The following is a 22,068-nucleotide window of genomic DNA, read 5'->3' as shown; positions in this document are numbered from 1 at the left end:
GTGCCGTTGTTCTGGATTGGGATACATAACACATTACAGAACTGGTGACTCTGTCGCTAGTTCAGAAATCAGCTCAATTAAAAAGAGAGAGAAGGAGGCCATGCTCAGAATATGCCAACTCTAAAACCCTTCATATAGAAAACGAATGAGACACAAATCACACCTCTTAAGTAGCAATGAAGTAACAAAAGTGGAGGTTTTATAATGGTTTTTATTGCTTGAAAATGTGGGAGTTAATTTCAGTCATTTAAATATCTGTATTACAGTGTTCGAGGGGTACTTCACATTACAAAACAGGGACTTGGAGGAGAACCAGCAAGACGGTTTACCCTGTGATGGTACGCTCACTGACAGCATGTACCTGCTCGTGTAGACTCAAACGTATTACATTTTCCCTTCAGTTAAAAATGAGGTAAAAAAAATAAAAGATGTAACTTCATTTCCAGCTTGGACAAGTTATGGAGTTCACTGCTTGCCCAGAGTTTTGTCAAGGTTGTTCTTAATAGCATCTAGGAAGTCGGTAGTGTTCACATAGTGCTCATTCAATTTGCATCTGTGCAGGGGAAAGAAAGATGAATTTAACAGTTAGGAACACAGTATAGTAAAGGTTATTTCAACTAGGAGTGAATTTAATTACCACTGTTTTAATATGAATATAGTGAACGTTTATGGTGCTCAATTGTAAGGGCACAGGCAGCCCCCACTCTTTATTACAGAACTAGTTCAAAGAAAGAATACCATTTTACTTGCAAGCCTCGTTCTCATGGCAAGTGTCCTGAAAGCAGCTTCCAATTACCATGTTGCAAAGGGACACAGCAGCGCAACACACAACAAACAGACACTTACTTGCTAAGGCCATGGATACAGCCTGCAAGGTCCTTGGTCATTACTCCACTCTCAACAGTTTCGACACACACTTTCTCCAGGAGCTGGGAAAACCTTTTAGTAAAAGAAAGAAAACATGAACGCAACTGTAAATTAGCTATATGGTTTGCTGCAGTCATCTATACTCACCCAACTGACAAAACCTAGTTTAAACACAAGCTGTTGAGGGGTCTGGTCTGCGTGGTCTTTTTCAAAGTGTCCAACAAGGCAATAGGACCCTGCATATACAAACAAGCAAAAAGCACACAGAAGCAGCACTTCAAGCACACGAGAAAAAAAGAGGTCAAAAGGAGGAAGAGTCGCTTGCAAAGCCATAACTGTCCTCTACAATGAAAGAAGAGAGCAGACCCATCCTCTACAATGAAAGAAGAGAGCGTGGAACCGTCCTCTACAGTGAAAGGAGAGTGTGAGGAAGGGAGACACTCATTCAGTTTATTCACACAACAGATCAGGGAACAAGCACATATACACAGCAAACAGAGCAGCTCTTCGGGACAAACTACCTGATCAGATCTGAGTTGCCATCTAGTTTGCCACGGTGTTCCAAGCCCCTGGTCCAGGCAAAAATACTGGCAATGGGATTGGTGCTAGTTGGATTGCCCTGAAATGGAAGCATGCAATATTTCAGACCAAGTACAGAGCAAAAAGTAATTCATACACACATTTGCATTAACTTCTGAAACACAAATTTGTGAATGTAGTAAACGACAATCAAAGTGTGGATCGGTTATTAGCAAACCACTGTGTAAATTGTCCATGTTTACAAAATGCATCTGTAATTTATTGTGTATCAATTATAACAAGCAGTAGTTTAATCCATTTGTAATACAAAACTTTTCTTTTGACTACGCAGGCCACCTGCTTGTAAAGTTTGGGCAACCTCATGTGTAACCTCAAATCATACCACAATGTAATGGCTTTGGACAGTATGTATTGGAGTACTATAGCTATAATGGGATATAAGAAAATATAACAGATAAATACATGAATGGTGAACCCTCCCTTATTCACTGGTAGTTCATGAACTAACTATCACTCATGAGAAGGGCTCCTCTAGTGGGCACTGGCACCAACAGGATCCCTCTCCTCAGCTCTATAGTTCTACATTCACCCCTTCAGACCAGGGATCAGATATACAGAAATGTAATAATTAAAAAGGCATGCACTAAATTAACTGGGCTATAACTGGCTTGGTTCCACTTGGAACACCAGACTATATGACGAATCAAAGATGCAACATCTGAGGGTTTCCCTGGTAAAACTAATATATAAAAAGTCTAACTACTGTACAGCAAGCACCCTAAGAACAATTAACTGGTTTAAAGTGTCCTGTCCGAGTCACATTCCTGAAACGTTTAGGGGGCGGGGTGCAAGGAGTGGTCATTTTCCCTATTGATTTGGGAAGCAGTCCTTCCAGAGATTCTTTGCCTCTTGCTCTCTCCTGCAGGGTCTCTCTCTCTCACCTTCTGGTGCTCTCTGAAGTGGCGGGTCACCGTTCCGTGGGCTGCCTCAGCTTCGATGGTCTTGCCATCAGGACAGACTAGGACAGAGGTCATGAGACCCAGGGAGCCGAACCCTGAAAGGGGGGGAAGAGGAGAGAATATGATAGAGAGAGAGATATAGATAGATAGATAGATAAAATTAACCCTTTAAACAAGGTACCCTGCCTGCAGCCATACCTTGAGCCAGGATGTCTGACTGCACGTCCCCATCATAGTTCTTACAGGCCCAGACGAAGGCACCAGAGGACTTGAGCACCTGAGCCACCATGTCATCAATGAGACGGTGCTCGTACCATATCTTCAGCTCGTCAAACTGGGGCTTGTAGTGCCTGTGGGAGGGAACGGAGGTCACATCAGGCCACCGCTGTGTCACAGCAACAGGCAGGTTTGAAATGATAGCGCTCGCGGTTTCAGGCTCTTACTTTTCGAAGATGTCTTGGAAGATGTCCTTGAAGCGCCCGTCGTAGGCTTTCAGGATTGTGTTCTTGGTGCTCATGTAGAGGGGCCACTTCTTCTGAATGGCATACTGGAAGCAGCTGTGAGCAAAGCCAGTGATGGACTAGGGACAGACAGCAAGCACACAGCCAGGGGAACAGTTGGTTATTTATTTATTTATTTATAGTGAAATAATAATCCGATAAAGAAACTGAAATTACAAATACATACATGACATTGTGGAGTATAAAAAAAAAAAAAAAAAAAAAACTCACTCTGCCAGCTTCCATACCCAGACCTATTATCTAACCAAGTTATAACATAAGAAATTGAGTCAAGCAGACACACTGAAGGAGGCACAAGCCGAAATGTCTGTCTGCTTCACTTAACATCCTAGACGCTGTACCTCAGCTGTGATTGAGAGTTTGGAAGTGATGGGGTGCTACCCTGCCTCCAGTCTCACCTCGTCTGTGTTGTACATGCCCATCCCACAGCCACCGCCAGGGAAGTCAAACACCTCCCACTCCTGAGCCTTGCTCCCGTCATTGGGGGTGAACACCATGTTGAATTTGCCAGGCTTGTCCACCACGAAGTCTGTCGCTTTGTACTGGAACAAAAAGAAGAGAAGTGTCAAATAAACGAATTGAGAAAGCTTAAGATCCATCAAACATTCTGCGTGAACAGCAAGACAAATCTGGGTTGCAGACCCAGGGATATGCAATATGCAACGTGAACATCATGAAACAAGGTTACTTTTTCTGGCAACTAGTTAAAATTGTCTCCATGTGAAGTGTTCATGCAATATCTGATCAAACTAGAATGGAGAAATGTGGGCACAAATTGTTGGTATTAATGTCACGTTGAGCAAGTTCCGTTCCAGACAGCCCACCTGATCTCCGAAGGCGTGTCTGCCGATGGTGATGGCTTTTGTCCAGCCAGGAACGAGGCGGGGAATGTTCTTGCAAATGATTGGCTCGCGGAAGACTGTCCCACCCAGGATGTTCCTAATTGTTCCATTCGGGCTTTTCCACATTTTCTTCAGTTTGAACTCTAAATGGGAAATACATTTTGAGGTTTGTATTAACAAAAATACATTTTGAGGTTTGTATTAACAAAAAAATTAATACAACAAAAAACACATGCATTGTTCTTGCATACTGATGGCTGAAACCGACACGAGGTAGGCTTACCTTCCACCCTGGCCTCATCAGGAGTGATGGTGGCACATTTAACAGCAACATGGTACTTCTGGGTGGCCAGTGCAGAGTCGATGGTGACTTGATCGTTAGTCTGGTCCCGGTACGGAAGCCCCAGATCGTAATACTTCAGGTCCACAGCCACGTTGGAGAGAATCAGCTGGATGCAAGAAAGAGTCAAGTTTCAAAATCAAGCCACCATGCAATTTACATCCATAATAAAGAATCACAACTACTAAAAAACACATGCACCGTTTGACTTCTTAGCATCAGTCTCTTAGCAACTCTAACAATACCAATACAATTCACTGCACTCCAGACGACATTAGAATCTAAATTGATTGTGTCCTTTTCACATCTTGGGCTCCCTTCTGGAAAGGGAAAGTACTTGGATACAGGGAAAGTTATTTAATGTGCTCCACTAGACAGCGACAAGGTAGAGCAATTTGCAGCATACTCACCAGGTGAACAGCCAGCCTTCTAGAGACTACAATTCAGATCCTATCAAACCTCCTTTGTAATAAATCGACTTGCACTAGGCAAGGGGACTGGTTTTAAAATGTTGAGACGTGCCTGAGATCCTCAGGGCATTTATCAACCAGACTGAACCTGTAGCACAATGTGTCCATCACTACTAGATTGCAGCTGAACAGCAACTAGTACTGCAGTTTAAGAACAGGTCTAAACTGTAATTACAAAAGGTTGCATTGCTGCTCAAGGCCACACTCCTGTGCAGTTACAACAGCATTGTAATGACAGAGTCCGTCCTGAGAGCTTACTTCAGTAGTGCAATGCTGTGGAACAAGGCACACTTCAACTGCCTTCCAGTTGTCTTTGGACCATGTAGTACTTATGCACTGGAACACTCAAGTTTAACAAGTAATTAAGTACAAAAATAAGAAGATCTAAAAGCGGCTGTACAATGTGCAATAGACCTCCTGAAACAGGCTGCCAATGTATTAGATTGCTCTTGACTGCAGAGAAACACACTGTACTTGGCAACAGCAGTTCCTCCCAGTGTCTGCTCATTGTACGTGCTCTCACTGAGTAAGCACTCCTTCCTGCTCTTCTGTTAACAATTGAACACACACACAAGTGAAGACTCGTCACCATCTCACTGGACTGCAGAGCCTCTACAACATTTCTGTTCATATCAGTCCTGATGACCAGCATGGGACACTGAACAGAATACCAAACATGGGACCTTTATTATTAACCCAGAAATACCCCACTATAAAATGTCCCAGAGGTTAGGCTTGATTAGACCCAATGCAGCATGGAGACACCGTGTCTGGAGCATACGAGAGCATGGATGCAGTCTGATTGGCAGTTCAGCAGTAGAACAGAGAGCTCCCCTAATGCAGAGGCTCCCATTCACCCCTACACATTGAAGAGCAGAGCTCCCCTAATGCACAGGCTCCCATTCACCCCTACACATTGAAGAGCAGAGCTCCCCTAATGCACAGGCTCCCCATTCACCCCTACACATTGAAGAGCAGAGCTCCCCTAATGCACAGGCTCCCCATTCACCCCTACACATTGAAGAGCAGAGCTCCCCTAATGCACAGGCTCCCATTCACCCCTACACATTGAAGAGCTGAGCTCCCCTAATGCACAGGCTCCCCATTCACCCCTACACATTGAAGAGCAGAGCTCCCCTAATGCACAGGCTCCCCATTCACCCCTACACATTGAAGAGCAGAGCTCCCCTAATGCACAGGCTCCCATTCACCCCTACACATTGAAGAGCAGAGCTCCCCTAATGCACAGGCTCCCCACTCACCCCTACACATTGAAGAGCAGAGCTCCCCTAATGCACAGGCTCCCCATTCACCCCTACACATTGAAGAGCAGAGCTCCCCTACTGCACAGGCTCCCCATTCACCCCTACACATTGAAGAGCAGAGCTCCCCTACTGCACAGGCTCCCATTCACCCCTACACATTGAAGAGCAGAGCTCCCCTAATGCACAGGCTCCCCATTCACCCCTACACATTGAAGAGCAGAGCTCCCCTACTGCACAGGCTCCCCATTCAGCCCTACACACTGAAGGGCAGGGCTCCCCATTCAGCTCTACACACTGAAGGGCAGGGCTCCCCATTCAGCCCTACACACTGAAGGGCAGGGCTCCCCATTCAGCCCTACACACTGAAGGGCAGGGCTCCCCATTCAGCCCTACACACTGAAGGGCAGGGCTCCCCATTCAGCCCTACACACTGAAGGGCAGGGCTCCCCATTCAGCCCTACACACTGAAGGGCAGGGCTCCCCATTCAGCCCTACACACTGAAGGGCAGGGCTCCCCATTCAGCCCTACACACTGAAGGGCAGGGCTCCCCATTCAGCCCTACACACTGAAGAACTCACCTTCTCTTTGATGAATTCCCAGATGATGCGGGTCATCTCATCACCGTCCATCTCCACCACAGGGTTGGAGACTTTGATGCGCTTGTCAGCATCTGAGAAACAATATATAGATTAACAAGAATAAATAAAACTAACACACAGGAGATGTCATTTTCAAGGGCAAGACTGCAGTCCCACTCCACCATTATATACCATTCGAGATCTTCCAAACTGACTCCAGTTGATTTTAGGGAACAATTAAAAGTTGTCTGATCTCAAGGAATGAATAGGAATATATGGAGTTGGTAGTTCTTGGAGAAAGAGAGTGGCCCTAATCCATGAAGGACCTTAAATTATTACAGCAACTTTAAACACAGAATCATGACCAAAAGAAACCCCCAAACTCCCCTCCCGTCCTAACCATGCTGCATCCGTCACTCCCTCGCGGTATATTACAGTGAAATAATACTGAAGAGGAGAGCATGGCTGAACTCCTGAGGTCTCTATCTATCTCTGTGAAACGCAGGTGACAGCAGGACGCGGCACTCCTTGTGTGGGAGTTAGTAATGGATTGTTAAATGACTCATACTGCACTGTACACCACACAGGAAAGTGTACACCTTCAATATACTGCACAGAGCAGTGTTGCAAACCTGCAAAGGTTTGAATTGAAGCCACACATGTAGCCACATTTCTGATCAGAACCCCAGATCACATTATAAAATGACTACAATGCACAAGCAGTCCCACCCCTACAGTGAAACCCTCTCGGTACTCAAGGATACCCTGGCAGCTGCCTGGCTCCTAATCCCTTATCGTTTATGTTCAAGACAGTTTAAACATAATCACCCACCTAATTTTAAGAGAGCTCCTTTACGTCTGTCACAGCAGTTACTGCTCATATAACTGAAAGTGCTGGCGCCTACAGATCACCTTGTAACTGTAATAAGAAGCTGTTATCCTTTTTTGACCGGCTGCCAGTTTTTTTTAATTACCTCTTTGGAAATTTCACAAGCAGACAGTACAGTATTTGCATGGCCTGTATTGCTCGTGTCTGTACTGTTTCACATTTAGAGCTCTTAGGAGTGCATGATAAAGTACAGGATATGGCCTATCCATTCGCTTCCTCTCCGACAGACTCCTGAACTACTGTAGGTCTGCTTAGGCTGTAGCTCAGCTGTGTAAATCAGCTTCATTCAAACCAGCTGTAACCAGTAAGGCACTGTTACCTTGAAGGTCAGACCCACTTTCCAGGTTACTGATAAAGCACTGTGATTTAATTCTTGTAATGCAGTTGCATGTAAACATGCTGGAATACACGGGTACTGCAAGAACAACAGCGTCACAGGCGAGTTCACTAAAACACACACAACTCTACACAGCATGACCTTCACCTAACCTATTTACCTACTAAGACCACAGCTACTGATTGCAATTCAGCACCAGCACCTCAATACCGGAAATAGTCCAAATGCCACAACAGCAACACATATATATATATATATATATATATATATATATATATATATATATATATATATATATATATATATAATATATATATTTAATTGTACCCCCCTATCACTCTGAAAGCCTATTTAAACTTATCCCAGGGGACTTTTGGTTGTTTTGACCTTGGTTACTATTAAAAGACCTGTAAGAGTTTTTAAAACAGAAAAAATTTTAAAAAATACATGTTTAATATGCATTTCCATGGGCACAGAAAACAGATTTTAAATGCATCACCCAAACACGCTTTTAAGTGGTGACCGGATTAACTAAAGAAGACAGAGCTGTTTGAAATGCTTTTACAATACTGCAATATTAAAGCAGTAAACTCGGAACCGCTCCAGTATTGTGTTTATATCGCACTAATATATGCCAATATCACAGCAACGCAATATCAACCCGACCGATGCGTGTCCTTTGCAGCCCTGTCCGAGTGGTCCTGGAATGACACAGTACAGAGAGGACCTCCAAAATGGACCACTGGAAGCAGCAAATAAAAAGGTGCGCTTTCACATATTGAGTTAGTTAAATGGGCTGTTTTGTGGATGCAAGACACGGGTATATAGTGAATACATGAAATAACCCTATCGCTGCAGCACAGCAGAAGCGCGAGAAGCGGGGCGGAATGCCTCGGATTTAATGGAACAGGACAGAATTCCGATCGTGAAAGAAAAGTTACAATGTTTCGCATAAACGCTAGAGGTTTCCCATTTCTCAGCCTCAACAGCTGCTGTATTTTAAAATGTTGCAAATTCTTAATGCAACAACGAGTTAACTTTTTGTTCTCCAGGGAGTTGGGAGGAGAGGTGTCACCGTACCGGCTCTTTAGCAAAATGGTCGCTACTCAAACTCTGAGACGAGTTCTACAACAGTGTGCTTCGAGTTAATTCAAAGATCGGCTGTATTCAGAGAGCAGCATGCCCTGGTTTCCATATCACAAGCTGGTTTTGCAATCGTGTCGACCCGGAATCTCAACTTCGAAGCGATAAACCGGCAAAAAAAAGTTTCTTAATTTAGACAAAACCCCGTCCGCCGCTAGCAGCAGCAGCAGCAGCAGCAGCAGACCGTTATGGCTGTGTTTTTTTGTTTGTTTGTTTGTTTGTTTTTTACTACGACTAGGTCAAATTCAAACAAATCGATCGCTTGTGACGAAAGCCTACAATCAAAACAAACAGTCTCTATCCTGGCTGTACAGTCTGCTCTGCAAATCTATCACCGGCATAGTATCACTATTACAATGAACAGAGCGCTTTGCTAATACATAAGAATATTCACATACAAATATCTGGATGAAAACGTTGTTGAACAAATAACAAAATGCACAGTGTTATTAACTATAATCAGTTATAAAATACACGCATTACATTTGCAGCGTAATAATTATACGGTACATTTTTTTAAATACAGCTTAATTAATCTGCCCAAGGATTCTGCTATTGCTAAAAATAGTTACACCATTACCAAAATAAAATAAAAAAAATAACGAGATTAAAAAAGCGAAGTTGCTCACAGTTCCGCTGCTGTTGTGATCGCTGGCGAGCGGCAGGTGCAAGCACAGCCGGGTTTTTAGCAGAAAGCACGGCAGCCGATTTGATTGAGTTGAGGACCTTCAAGTACCCTGCCATGATGAATACAGTTTACAGGCTCGACGCTGCTGTTAATCGGTTACACTCCGGTCGCACAAAAGGCCGACAGAGACTGTGGAGCCGACCAAATATGCAAAGCACCTCCCACCAGACCGTCAGACACGTACACCCGGCTCAGACACACGTCAGCGGCTTAGTTTCGACTGGAAGAAAAGCCGCCTCCAGCGAGCGCTGCATTGTGGTCTGGTATCGACTCCTCAGCGCTGACAGGGGTCGTTGCAGGATGTCGTTCATTTCTATCTTCGGCTGTGGGTAACCCTGCTGGGGGGATTCAAACGACACCCTAGGTCAACCAAATGTGAAAAATGACACTAGGTTGTAATTCTACACAAACCGTGTGTTTATTCAACATGCAGTCATAACTGGAACATACTGTTCTCTGTTCTCATTCGTTACTTTGTTCCTGTTGAAAATGTTCCGGTGAGAAGTCTGTCAATGATTGCTTATAGAAGGCACCAGCACTAATATATGAAGACAGGAAGTAATCTCCTGACAATGTAAACTACAGAACTTGAAAAGCACATTCTCATGAAGTGTTTACAACGTTTTCACCGGTATTCCTAAAATGAGAGACACCTTGAGAGCCCGATGCACTGCGCACTTTAAATGTCGGCTTTCTCATCTGCTGCATGCACATTGTAGGTGTGACATGCTGTCTGTATCCCTTTGAGAAGTAAATGCAGTCTACGCACACCACGAGTATTGGAAGAATACATTTCAGCGCGCAGCAGGTAGCACCACGGCAGGGCTGGCTATGACCTGGTCGCTGTCTTATGTGCTACTGGGATTGACTGTAGTTAGCTGAAGGGCAAGGTTCCAACTGTTCCTGTCACATTCTGTGCTGTGGTGGTGGTGGTGGTGGGGGGGGGTCTAATTTTAGACGCAGGCAGGGCTATAATGGGAAGAGCTGTCATGTGAGGCAGGGAGCAGAGCCAGAAGAAATTCCCTGTGCCTGGCTCACGTCAGTCACCTACAGCCTCAATGTTAAAGGGGCAGACTGATGAATTCAGCAAAGTTAAAATGGCAATGCAATAGGAGTCTCATGCACATACAGCACTAGAAACACCAACAGTATGTAACATACACTAGTAAAGGCCTGGCTGCTTCAGCTCTTTTGCAAATCGCATAGCTTGCATTCTTTTTTTTAACATAAAAGCAAGATCTGACAGATTTTACCAGGAGCTTGGTTGGCAGGTGCTTAAAATAACACATGGTACAGAATAGGCAAGCATTGTATAGCAAAGTGAAAGCATGGTACAGAATAGGCAAGCATTGTAAAGCACAGTGAAAGCAAGGTACAGAATAGGCAAGCATTGTAAAGCACAGTGAAAGCAAGGTACAGAATAGGCAAGCATTGTAAAGCACAGTGAAAGCATGGTACAGAATAGGCAAGCATTGTAAAGCACAGTGAAAGCATGGTACAGAATAGGCAAGCATTTTAAAGCACAGTGAAAGCATGGTACAGAATAGGCAAGCATTGTAAAGCACAGTGAAAGCATGGTACAGAATAGGCAAGCATTGTAAAGCACAGTGAAAGCATGGTACAGAATAGGAAAGCATTGTAAAGCACAGAGGTATGGTAAAGCATATTTAAAAACATAGCAAACCAGGTAAAGTACATGGTGAGTGTACAGTATAATCAAGGGAAAAAAATACCATGCAAAAATACTGTGGTGAACTTTTATAAGGGAGAAAATGTACGTGTGTGCAATATTGGGAAAAGACCCGTATAGTTCTCCCTCTACACTGTATCCCAATGCATTCCTGCCATCGCTGCCTATAGTACCACCAGTTAAACATGTGTCTCATGCAGACCAGCGCATACCACTCAGAAGTGAACGTGTTGTTTTTAAATATTGATCTTCTGAATCTCTTTGTCCGCTGAACCACATTGCTGGTTTTAATGACATGAGGAAAGTGACCTTTCTCCCACTTCACGCTGCCTCGGGGATTATGTTCCGGTGCCCTTGCCCCACTGCTAGGAGCAGATGCTTGGCTGTTCTGTGAAATGACTAACTAACTGGTTTCTGGACCCAGAATGCATTTCCGCTGTAGAACAAAATAAAAATAAGAAAGCACATTCTAAACATTTAGAATTACTTTTGTTGTCAATGCAGTGTCAAAAAATATAAAGGCAGTAACAGCTGTCAATACCTTTTCCAGCTGCCTGGGTGATTAGAAATTGCTATGCCACCTTGAATTGTGTTGGATTTGTGTGAATTGGGGAGTGTGTGTGCGTGTGTGCGTGTCCATCCAAGCATTCCCGGCTTCCATGCACCAGCAACAAGACGATTTGAAATATGTAACACAACATGATCCAGCGCGTTTGCTCTGTATAGAGATGAAAATTGCAGAACAGGGACGTCCCAGCGTTTCCTGGAGATAATGAGCCCTCTGCTGGTAGGAAATTATATTGCACTCCGTAGCAAATGTATAATGCAGGTTTCATAACAGACTGAATTATATTTGCTAAACTCAGTCATTTTGCCTAACTGTATGCAAATTACAAAACTGTCAGATTGTTGTCAGACTGGACTGAGTGGGTAACACTGCTTCCTGTATTTGTGGGGGAACTGGAGACAGTTCAGTTCACAGAATGACCTGCTGTGTAATCATTCTTACTAGCAACAGCTTTTTTTTTTTTTTTTGGACAAAAGCAATAAACACAGTAGAACACTGAGAATCCATTTTTGCAATGCTGTTTTTATTTCGTTTTGAAGTACATGTTCCCCTCCTGCCCTCCTCTCTAATTGTACCTCCTTGCTTTGCTTTGCTCACACAGGTCTGTCTCGCAGGGAACAAACAGTCACCACGTGGTTCAGTGTCTTGCCACAGAGCAAACGATGAACACATACTGGATTCCTGTCAAGGAAAGAAATGAGCTAAACCTGCCCCACAGGGCAGAAACATGAACCCACCAGAACCCAGAACGTAGCTCCCTGGCACACAATCACACACTGAGCATCCACAAAGAGGGTGGAAAACAACAGCTTCAAGACACAAGCCTCGACACAACCTTCCTGTTAATGGCCTGGGTCTCAATACCTTTAGCAGATGCTTCTCGAGGAATGTGGAACTTGCTGAAATGCAGTCAAGACAAACAGGATACAGGAATGGATGACGAGTGGATAGTGAGAGGAACCTGATGCAGTTTTGTAAGACCAGAGAGTTATATTTAACATTTACTGCTTTTGGTGTCAATTATAGTACACCAAGTCCAAGTGCTAAAACAATGTCCAAAAAGATAAAGAAAGTAACAGCCAAGCTGTAGAATCAGGCGCACACATTCCACACGGGCTTAGGCAGCACCTGCCTTTACCATGTCCACAGGGTTAGCGTGGAATAGAACCCGATTTTAGACTCATAAAGCTATTTTCCAGCAGCTTGTTTGATGAGAAAATGTTGCTACTCCTTAAACTTTTGCAATTTAAAGAATGTGCTGTCTGTGTGTGTGTCTTTTTAAAGTCAAATCGATAAAAGATTGCAATACAGATAAATATTTATATATCTTTTTTCTAAGGCTGGGTGCCAAAGGTTTCAATTAAGAGCACAGTTCCAAAGCTTAGCCTGTTTGTGCGTGCATTTCCAGGGGAAGTAAAAGGACATTGAGGCATGAAACAGGAGGCACTTTCTCATCAATCATAGTGTGTGCCTTGAAAATCGTTAACAATAATTAAAAAAGAAATGCAACAAAGAGCATGGCATGAATATAACATACTGGAGGAGACACTATGCACCAAAGAAAAGTACAAATTTGAAAAAGATTGTGTACCTTGATACACACCCTGCAAAATGGAAGAAAACTCCCATGTCTAGGAGCTGAGTCCTGGGAGGGGCTTCTTGTCAGTGAAGAAGCTTTTGAGCATCACCACCTGGCTGATGCTGACCACAAAGAGGATGAGCGTCTCCCCGACTGACCAGTACATGACGTGCTCGTGGATCTCGTCCGCCCTGATGCGGTCAATGGCTTCCCTCAGGCGGTAGTGAGTCTGGGACTCGGAGATGGTCTTCAGGATCTCGTGGATTAAGACGCTGGAGGATTCCATCTGAAAACAAGGAAGGCATTGCTATCAGGGTTGTGTGGAGGCTGAGTTCATTATATTTTAATTGCAGTACGCTGCTGCCGTCGGGCAGCTGCTCTTAAGTAGTACCAAAACACACAAAACAAACCCCAAAAGGAACAGCCTAAACATAACCACAGGGCAGGTCCAGTGAAACTGGAGAAACCCTTGACTCTGTCTCAGATTGTATCCACTCCTGCACTTGGTAAAGCACCTTCATGAAGGGCTGCAGAGGAAGAACGGCCTCTGGGACTAACCTGGGTGAGAGCGGAGACCCTGTTATGCATTTCTGGGATAAGGGCAGGCTCCTCCCCGGTTTGCAGGTCGAAGTACACTGTCTTGTGCGAGAAGGTGGAGAACTCATTGCTGAAGCAGACCTTGTACACACCGGTCTCCTCAGCCGTGTGGCTGAAGTGGTCGTACTGCTTCTTACTCTCTTCGTACAGGACCTTCGCTCCTGGATCCACGATGGAACAGTCTACGTCATAGTTACCACCTGTAATTACCTGCCAGGGACAGACAGCATGAGCACGACAAGCAGGCCTTCAGCTTGAACTCAATACAGGCAATACATTTAAAATCAATCTCACACTTCAAAAATATCAACATGCATTTTATTCCTAAAAAAAATATAATAAAAAGCACTTTGAAAAAAGTCACAAGTTAATCATGTCATGTTCCTCCGGTTGATTATTTTAAAAATACAGGAGAGTACTTGTATTTGTTTTCTCTTGCACATTTAGCAATGCAGCCCACTGTATCACAGAAGAGATGTCTGGGGATAGTTTAGAATTATAATGCATCAACTGTTTATTTGTCATTTTAAAGACTAGATGCTTGAGGAAGCCTCTTTAAAAAAAAAAAATAATAAATTTACTAGATTTTAAATGATATTAAGAAAATGCATTTGTAGCTTGTATTGACATAAGTGTTACATACATTCAATTGTTCTGGGCTACTCTAATATTAGCTGTTTCAAACTGTTTCAGACTATAGAAACTGCACATTCATACCGTTTTTAATTGGAACGGCTAATCATGCCTCCTGGTGGCAATATGTGTGTACTACATTACATCTTTCTACATTATACTACATATGATATATAATAATAATAATAATAATAATAATAATAATAATAATAATAATAATAATATATGATTATGAATACTTTGAAAACTTTTTTTTTTGAATTAGGCTCTCATCACCCTCGTCTCCTAATAGTTTACAGGTGCAAGTAGTCCATTAGTTACCTTACTTTCAACAATGCATTAGCTTACAGACATGTCAAAAAAAAAAAAAAAAAAAAAAAAAAAAAAACACAAAACTAATACGTTATAATACTTCTGATCAAATATTTCAATCAAAATACGCACAACATGCATGCTTACTCATTTTTTTTCATTTTTGGTCTTGTTTTCACTATTTGTTGCAAACTGCTGCAGAACTCAATGGCAGTGCTTGAGATCACAGCGGCACAGGAATAATACCGCACATCCACGTCCAGCTTTGAAAAACAGCATCTGCACAAGCATGCGGGGTACAGAATTCTGTGCAATAACGGTACAGAAACATACTTACTTGATAATCTAGTGAAAACTTTTCTCCTTTTTCAATTTCTTCAAAGAAGCATTGTTTGTCGTCATCAGCCAACTCAAACGTCAGCTCAGTCGCGGAAACCAAATGAAAAACTACAACAACATGAAAGAATAAGAGGAAGCAACGGAACAAAGGAATCGTGACTGTCATGATGCACGGCTTATCACGGGAGACAGTGGATTACCGAAACGCGCTAATACAAAACGAAGAGGCTCAGGCTGTCCTTTAAAACTCTGTCCACTGGAGATGCTCGGTATTATGGATGCAGTCTGGATATGACAGTGATGGTGTTTATGTACCGGTAAAAGCCTGACGTGGCACCAGACAGGAGCGCTTCCGGGGCTGCAAGAAGACGTAGCGGTGAGGAGGAACAATTCTGTGGAGTCGGGCACAGCTCAGTGTACCACATACAATACAACACAGAGCTTCTGTTATCGGTGTGTTACTGTACTGCAGGCTCTCTCCCTGTGAACAAACCCACCACAGATCCCAGGCCGTTCACATATAAATACACTATATATATGGATATATATATATATATATATATATATATATATATATATACACACACACACACACACACACACACACACACACACACACACAGTGCCTTGCAAAAGTATTCAGACCCCTAACCAATTCTCTCATATTACTGAATTACAACTGGTACATTGAAATATCGTTGTTTGATATTTTATTTTTAAACACTGAAACTCAGAAACAATTATTGTAAGGTGACATTGGTTTTATGTTGGGAAATATTTTTAAGAAAAATAAAAAACTGAAATATCTTGCTTGCATAAGTATTCAACCCCCACATATTAATATTTGGTAGAGCCACCTTTCGCTGAAATAACAGCTTTAAGTCTTTTGGGGTAAGTATGTACCAGCTTTGCACACAGTGTCGGTGTGATTTTGGCCCATTCTTCTTGGCAGATTTGCTACAGGTTGTTCAGGTTGGTTGAACGACACTTGTGGACCACAATTTTCAAATAGTCCCCCAGATTCTCAATGGGATTGAGATCAGGACTTTGACTGGACCACTGTAGGACATTCACCTTTTTGTTCTTGAGCCACTCCAATGTTTCAGATGGTACTTTTTGAGTAACGGCTTCTTTCTTGCCACCCTCCCATACAGGCCAGTGTTATGCAGAGCTCTTGATATGGTTGACTGGTGCACCGTTACTCCACTCCCCGCCATTGCACTCTGTCGGTGCAAACTGGGAGCTTCCACAGCACAGGGGTTGAATACTTATGCAAGCAAGATATTTCTTTTTTTTTTTTTCTTAAAAATATTTCCCAACATAAAACCAATGTCACCTTACAATAATTGACTCTGAGTTTCAGTGTTTAAAAATAAAATATAAAACAGAACGAAATTTCAATGTACCATTTGTAATTCAGTAATATGAGAGAATTGGTCAGGGGTCTGAATACTTTTGCAAGCCACTGTATATATATATATATATATATATATATATATATATATATATATATATATATATATATATATATATATATATATATATATATAACATGGTCCTACATGATACTCAGGATTACTATGAGATCAAATAAAACCTTATTCTAAACGCACAATGAATCACAAGCTGTACTCGTGCAGAATTAGTTTCCCCTCCATTGCTCTTTTGTGAACAGAAAACAGCTGCTTCGTTTTACTCAGCACTGCAGAATCGACGATTTATTTTTGAATGATCCTGTAATAATAATAATAATAATAATAATAATAATAATAATAATAATAATAATAATAATATTTTAGTAGTCGTAGTAACATTAAACCATGATGAGACTAAACGCTTGAGAAAATGGCACGTCTTAAAAAAAGAAGAAATAAGAAAGTTTCATGTTAAACATTCAGACCTTAAAAAAAAAAAAAAAAAAAAAGAATTGAGGGAAGGGAGGTTGTTCTGCGCGTATCCCTATTCTAACACTGCAATACCCGCAAGCGTGCCCACGAATCCCGTGAAGAACACCCGAGAAAGAGCCGTGTCCTATTAGCAATGGCCAGCTCATCTAAACACATCTTATTAGAACTCATGCGTGCAATGAACCAGAAAGACGGCCGGATTAAAACGTTGCTATAATTATATTCAGATATAGATAATCAACATAAATTATGCAATCAATGGCAAAATTACAAAATAAATTAATAAAACAAAGACTGTGTGTAAACCGGTAGTTCCAGAACGTGTTTGCAACGCCGTACCAGGAAGTGGAAAGAAGAGCAGATTGTAACACCGAGAACACACGGATCTAGATTCAAGAACACGGCTTCAGTATATTAATTATTCAGAGCGCAGACTTTCAAATATACTTTATAAAGATTAAAGTTGCTGCATTGAAAGACATTCGACACAAATAGATAAATAAAACTACCGCAAATTGCAATTTGATTCAGTGACATAAACAAAACACTACGCCATGTCAACAGAGGGAATTGTGGTGTTTTTTCAAGACCATGCGACAGGAATCGCTGCTGCGGCGGTTGCCGGTGAGCGAGTGCAAAGTGAACTAAACACTGTGTCCTGTTCACTTGTGAAATAACACTTTGCAATGCAATGTCTTCTGTATGGGCAGGTTTGAAATAGGGTCATGCGTACCCGGGACGTTGCATACCACAGCCTGTCCCTAAGATGTTATCTTTGTGAGACTGCTGTCATTGATATTGAAAGCTTGCTTTCTTCCTGTCAGGAATGAGTCTGCTCGCACTGCGGAAATGGTTTGCAAGGGGAGTTTGCAGGAGCAAGGCGAGGCTGGACGGGAAGACAGTTTTAATCACCGGTGCAAACATAGGGATTGGCAAGGAGACTGCGCAGGACCTGGCACGAAGAGGTGAGCTTTTGAGAAGTGACAATGCAGCCCTGTTAGGAAGTGTAGGGAAAATAACTGGCCCGGATCACATGCAAGTCTCTATATACTCTCTACAACTGGCTTTCATATAAACACTGAAACTATTGCATTACTTCTAGTGGGATTGTATTGTTTTCAACAATACTGCCCTGTAGGATTGAATAATAGCATTGCAGCCCTTATAGAAACTACTATAGCTGTCAGCAATTCTTTAATGAGCACGCTATAAAAACGCCAGCAAACATCTGGTTCTCTCTTTGACTCTTGCTCTTTGTTTTGTTGTTGCTACTGTGTAAAAGCTGCTGTAAGGATAGCTGTGATGTCATTCTGGGGTTGCTTACTGAAAGAGTTCAGAGTTGCAGTGAGGGTTGCGTGCCTTTGCAGGGGCGCGGGTCATCATGGCATGCAGAGATATGGACAAGGCCAGCGAGGCAGCAGAGGAGATCAGGCAGAAGACTGGCAACGGTAACGTGGTCATCAAGAAGCTGGACCTGGCCTCCCTGGAGTCCGTACGGCATCTCGCTGAGGAAATCCAGCACGAGGAGGAACGGCTGGACCTTCTCATCAACAATGCAGGTGAATAACTGGACACTCTTCTTCTTGGGTTGCATTTCATACTCTTACTAGAGACCTCAATGAAGTCAAAAAGACAGGTCCCTGCTAGTCAAGCAAGTGCGTCAAAGATGAATCTTAAGAGAGGGTTTCACTTTTTAGCCAGAAAGCATTCTTAATCCATGGATCTTTAATGGACACCACTTGTTACCATGACTAGAGCTATTGTTAGTAGTGGTCATTTACTGTAAGCTTGGTTGACGGATAGTATTTTGTGATATTCAAAATCCAGTGGAACCTATTTTCCACTGTGCTCTTATGGTAAAGCTTATTAATGTATTTTTGCTGTTAAAGTTGTCATACTTGCACATTTTTACTTTTGACTGTACTCATAAATGATATGTATTGCATGATTCTCTTTTCTAGCTGATTCATTAGACGCTGGGCTTACTAACTATTCCAACAAATAAATAGAGAATCTCACAAAACACACATGCTACTAGGACACATTCTTGTGCTGTCTTGTATTTGTACCACATGTTAATGTGTTATTCCAGGGATTATGATGTGTCCAAAGTGGAAGACGGAGGACGGGTTTTAGATGCAGTTTGGTGTCAATCACCTGGGTCACTTCCTGTTGACAAACTCTCTCCTCGATCTGCTGAAGAAGTCCTCTCCCAGCCGCATCATCAACGTGTCCAGCTTAGCTCATGAGAGAGGTCAGTACGGAGCTAACTTCCAAGTAAAGGGATTTTCTTATCCCTCATGAGCATAATGTGAGTTTTTCTGAAGCTTGTTTAGTTTTCCAGGTTGTATTTTTACATTGACTCTTTTTTTAACCTGGCCTGACACTGTAAATCCATTCCCTGTGTTTTCTTATTTCTTTGCTGTAACTTCTGATATACTTTTGCAGTGCTCTCCCTAGAACACACATGCAAGTGTAATAGCCTCATGGGACAACTGGGAGCCAGGACTGTAACCTGCCCCACGGGATAATGGGATGCCTTATAAAGAGGGAGCACTGTAGAAGGCTTGAAGACCACAAGTGACAATAAAGTGATAACTCACTGATGGTGACACTAGACTTTATGCAGAGTATTTTCATGGTTATTAAGAGTTGCCTGATCAATCTCAGTTGTTTTATTCATTCTGAAGGCCAGATTCACTTTGATGATATTAACCTGGATAAAGACTACGACCCTTACAAAAGCTACAGGCAGAGCAAGCTGGCTAACGTCCTCTTCACCAGGGAACTCGCTCACAGACTGCAAGGTGAGTGGAGCCACCGCTGTAACTGAGCCTCTCTGGAAAGGGCACACGACCTGTGGAAGTACCCTAAGCCAGATCACAGCAATGGCAGGCAATTCAGCACCTTTACAGGTATCGCCAAAGACTGGATGAGCTTGCAGACTGAACTGCTGCCATTCCCTTTCCTTTCCAGGGGCAGGTTTGATGCATCCAGTGCTTGTTGTTTGTTTCTCCTGTAACTTCAGTTACACTGTGTGAAACTGTTCTCTTATTCACAAAGCGTTTAACTCCTGTGCTTGCTGATGCCTTGATCAATCTAAGAAAGTGTGGACAATCGTGATAGCCTGTTCCATCTTTGCAGGTGCAGGCATGACTGCTAATAGCCTGCACCCAGGAGTGGTGCACACTGCACTCGGAAGACACATATCGCCTACCATAGCTTTATGGAAGAGGATTATATTCGCCCCATTTATCCTGCTCCTGTTCAAGACTCCATGGCAGGGAGCTCAGACCACTATCCACTGTGCCGTGGCTGAAGAGCTGGAGCACACCAGTGGTTTGTACTTCAGGTAAGCGCGTGTCGGGTGCTAGGTTTGTTTTCCAATATCTAAACAGACTGCTTGAAATGAGGCGAAAATGGCCATGTACACTTTGAGTGTGATGTGTCTGTGTCCTTGCCAAGCGTTAAGCTGAGGGAACACGAAGACACTTTGTCAGGAACAGTGGCTTAAAACCTGGCTCCAGGAAACCTGCCTTGAGGCAACTTTGCTGTATCAAACCCCAGGTCTCTTCTAGTGTGCCATGCAGTGGCCTGAAACCCAGTCTCCTGAATCCCAAGTTCCAAGCCACAATCCACAAATGGCTTTGTGTTCCGTCAGCTTTGCATGCATATCTCTGACTGTATTGTGATGGAGTCCTGTGTATCTTTCCTTGTTGCAGTGACTGTGCTCCCAAGGAAGCTGCAGCTCAAGCTACAGATGATGAAGCAGCCAGAAGACTCTGGGAGCTGAGTGCACAGATGGTGGGCCTAAAGCAGTGATTTGGGGGGGGGGGGCAGCGGCTATTACCAAAGCAGCAGAGTTTCGAACTTTAAATATTCCTTTCAGAAACAAACCCTTCCTTTCAGAAAAAAAAACCCTTTGAAAAGGTGACCAGCAAATGATACTAAAGTATACAAATGGAATAATCAGAATGGCCAGCGTTCCATATTGCATCTTTTTCAAAGGCAATGCAGCTGTCATTCTGGGACTTTGAATATATATATATATATATATATATATATATATATATATATATATATATATATATATATATATATATATATATATCTCTTTGTAATATATATATATATATATATATATATATATATATATATATATATATGCACACACACACACACACACTTTAAGTGCCTTTTCACTATATAACTTTTGTTTTCCTTATTTCAGATTGTATATACAGACATTTGAAGAATAAAATAAATATTTGTTGTATGGTTCTCATATATCATCCTATATGATCTTTACATATAACTCCTATTATACCATGATATTCTGCACTGTAAACTAATGTTCAAGATTAAACATGCATTTCATGGAACGGATTTCAAATACCCTTTAATAGTTAAAAACGTGACACAGTAATGTGTTCCAGTACATACAGGATCTTCTCACTCAATTTCAATGAAATTAGTTTTGTATGATTTGTGTTTAATTCTTAAACTGTGTTTTTTTAAATTGTAGTGTTAGTGGTTATCCCTCTCTGATACCTACTCCAGTCTTTCACATCTTGGAGTGTACACGTTAATCAGTATAATCACGTTAATCACAACACATTTATTAAGAACACAGAGAGATATATGAACATACTCTACACAGCATGTAACAACATGTGCTCAATCCTAGTACAACATTTTACAGCTAATTGACAAGGAAGCTCAGAATAATACTGTAGCACTTGGATTCTGATAGATTCGTCCCACACCTCTAATATAATAAGGACAACATCCAGACACACTTGCTGTAGGACTCGGTCCACCAACATGATGCTCTAAGCAAAAGAGCACTAAAAAGCCGCATTGACCACTACATTCAACTGTAGGGGCCTACGTTAGCTCACACAAATGATATGTAAGGCGCTTTAATACACTTGATAAGGAGCAGAAGCAACTGGACTTCTACAAACGCTCATAACATACTTCACTATATTTAATCGATACAT

At 42.3% G+C, this 22,068-nt stretch overlaps 2 protein-coding genes and 1 pseudogene across 2 annotated transcripts; 1 reads left to right on the top strand and 2 right to left on the bottom strand.

Annotated features, from left to right (window-relative positions):
* Nucleotides 1-193: 193 nt before the first annotated feature.
* On the bottom strand, nucleotides 194-9,614 carry LOC121294761 (isocitrate dehydrogenase [NADP], mitochondrial). Its single transcript, XM_041218837.1, has 11 exons — nucleotides 9,382-9,614; nucleotides 6,384-6,475; nucleotides 4,013-4,178; nucleotides 3,712-3,872; nucleotides 3,286-3,429; nucleotides 2,810-2,946; nucleotides 2,565-2,716; nucleotides 2,349-2,461; nucleotides 1,389-1,486; nucleotides 847-939; nucleotides 194-553 (listed from the first exon to the last, which is right to left on the bottom strand). The coding sequence occupies exons 1-11, from the start codon at nucleotides 9,494-9,496 to the stop codon at nucleotides 466-468; spliced, it is 1,359 nt and encodes a 452-aa protein (XP_041074771.1). The 5' UTR covers nucleotides 9,497-9,614; the 3' UTR covers nucleotides 194-465.
* Nucleotides 9,615-12,200: 2,586 nt separating this feature from the next.
* LOC121294763 (transmembrane emp24 domain-containing protein 3-like) lies at nucleotides 12,201-15,541 on the bottom strand. The gene is made up of 3 exons (XM_041218838.1): nucleotides 15,157-15,541; nucleotides 13,836-14,084; nucleotides 12,201-13,563 (listed from the first exon to the last, which is right to left on the bottom strand). The coding sequence occupies exons 1-3, from the start codon at nucleotides 15,322-15,324 to the stop codon at nucleotides 13,330-13,332; spliced, it is 651 nt and encodes a 216-aa protein (XP_041074772.1). The 5' UTR covers nucleotides 15,325-15,541; the 3' UTR covers nucleotides 12,201-13,329.
* A 1,622-nt stretch (nucleotides 15,542-17,163) lies between these two features.
* On the top strand, nucleotides 17,164-21,144 carry LOC121294762 (annotated as a pseudogene).
* The last annotated feature ends 924 nt before the right edge of the window (nucleotides 21,145-22,068 follow it).

The sequence above is a fragment of the Polyodon spathula genome, chromosome 19, assembly GCF_017654505.1.
Source record: "Polyodon spathula isolate WHYD16114869_AA chromosome 19, ASM1765450v1, whole genome shotgun sequence".
NCBI classification, from domain to species: domain Eukaryota; kingdom Metazoa; phylum Chordata; class Actinopteri; order Acipenseriformes; family Polyodontidae; genus Polyodon; species Polyodon spathula.
The sequence above is the reverse complement of the archived record's forward strand: the minus strand, read 5'-3'. Positions and strand labels throughout refer to the sequence as shown.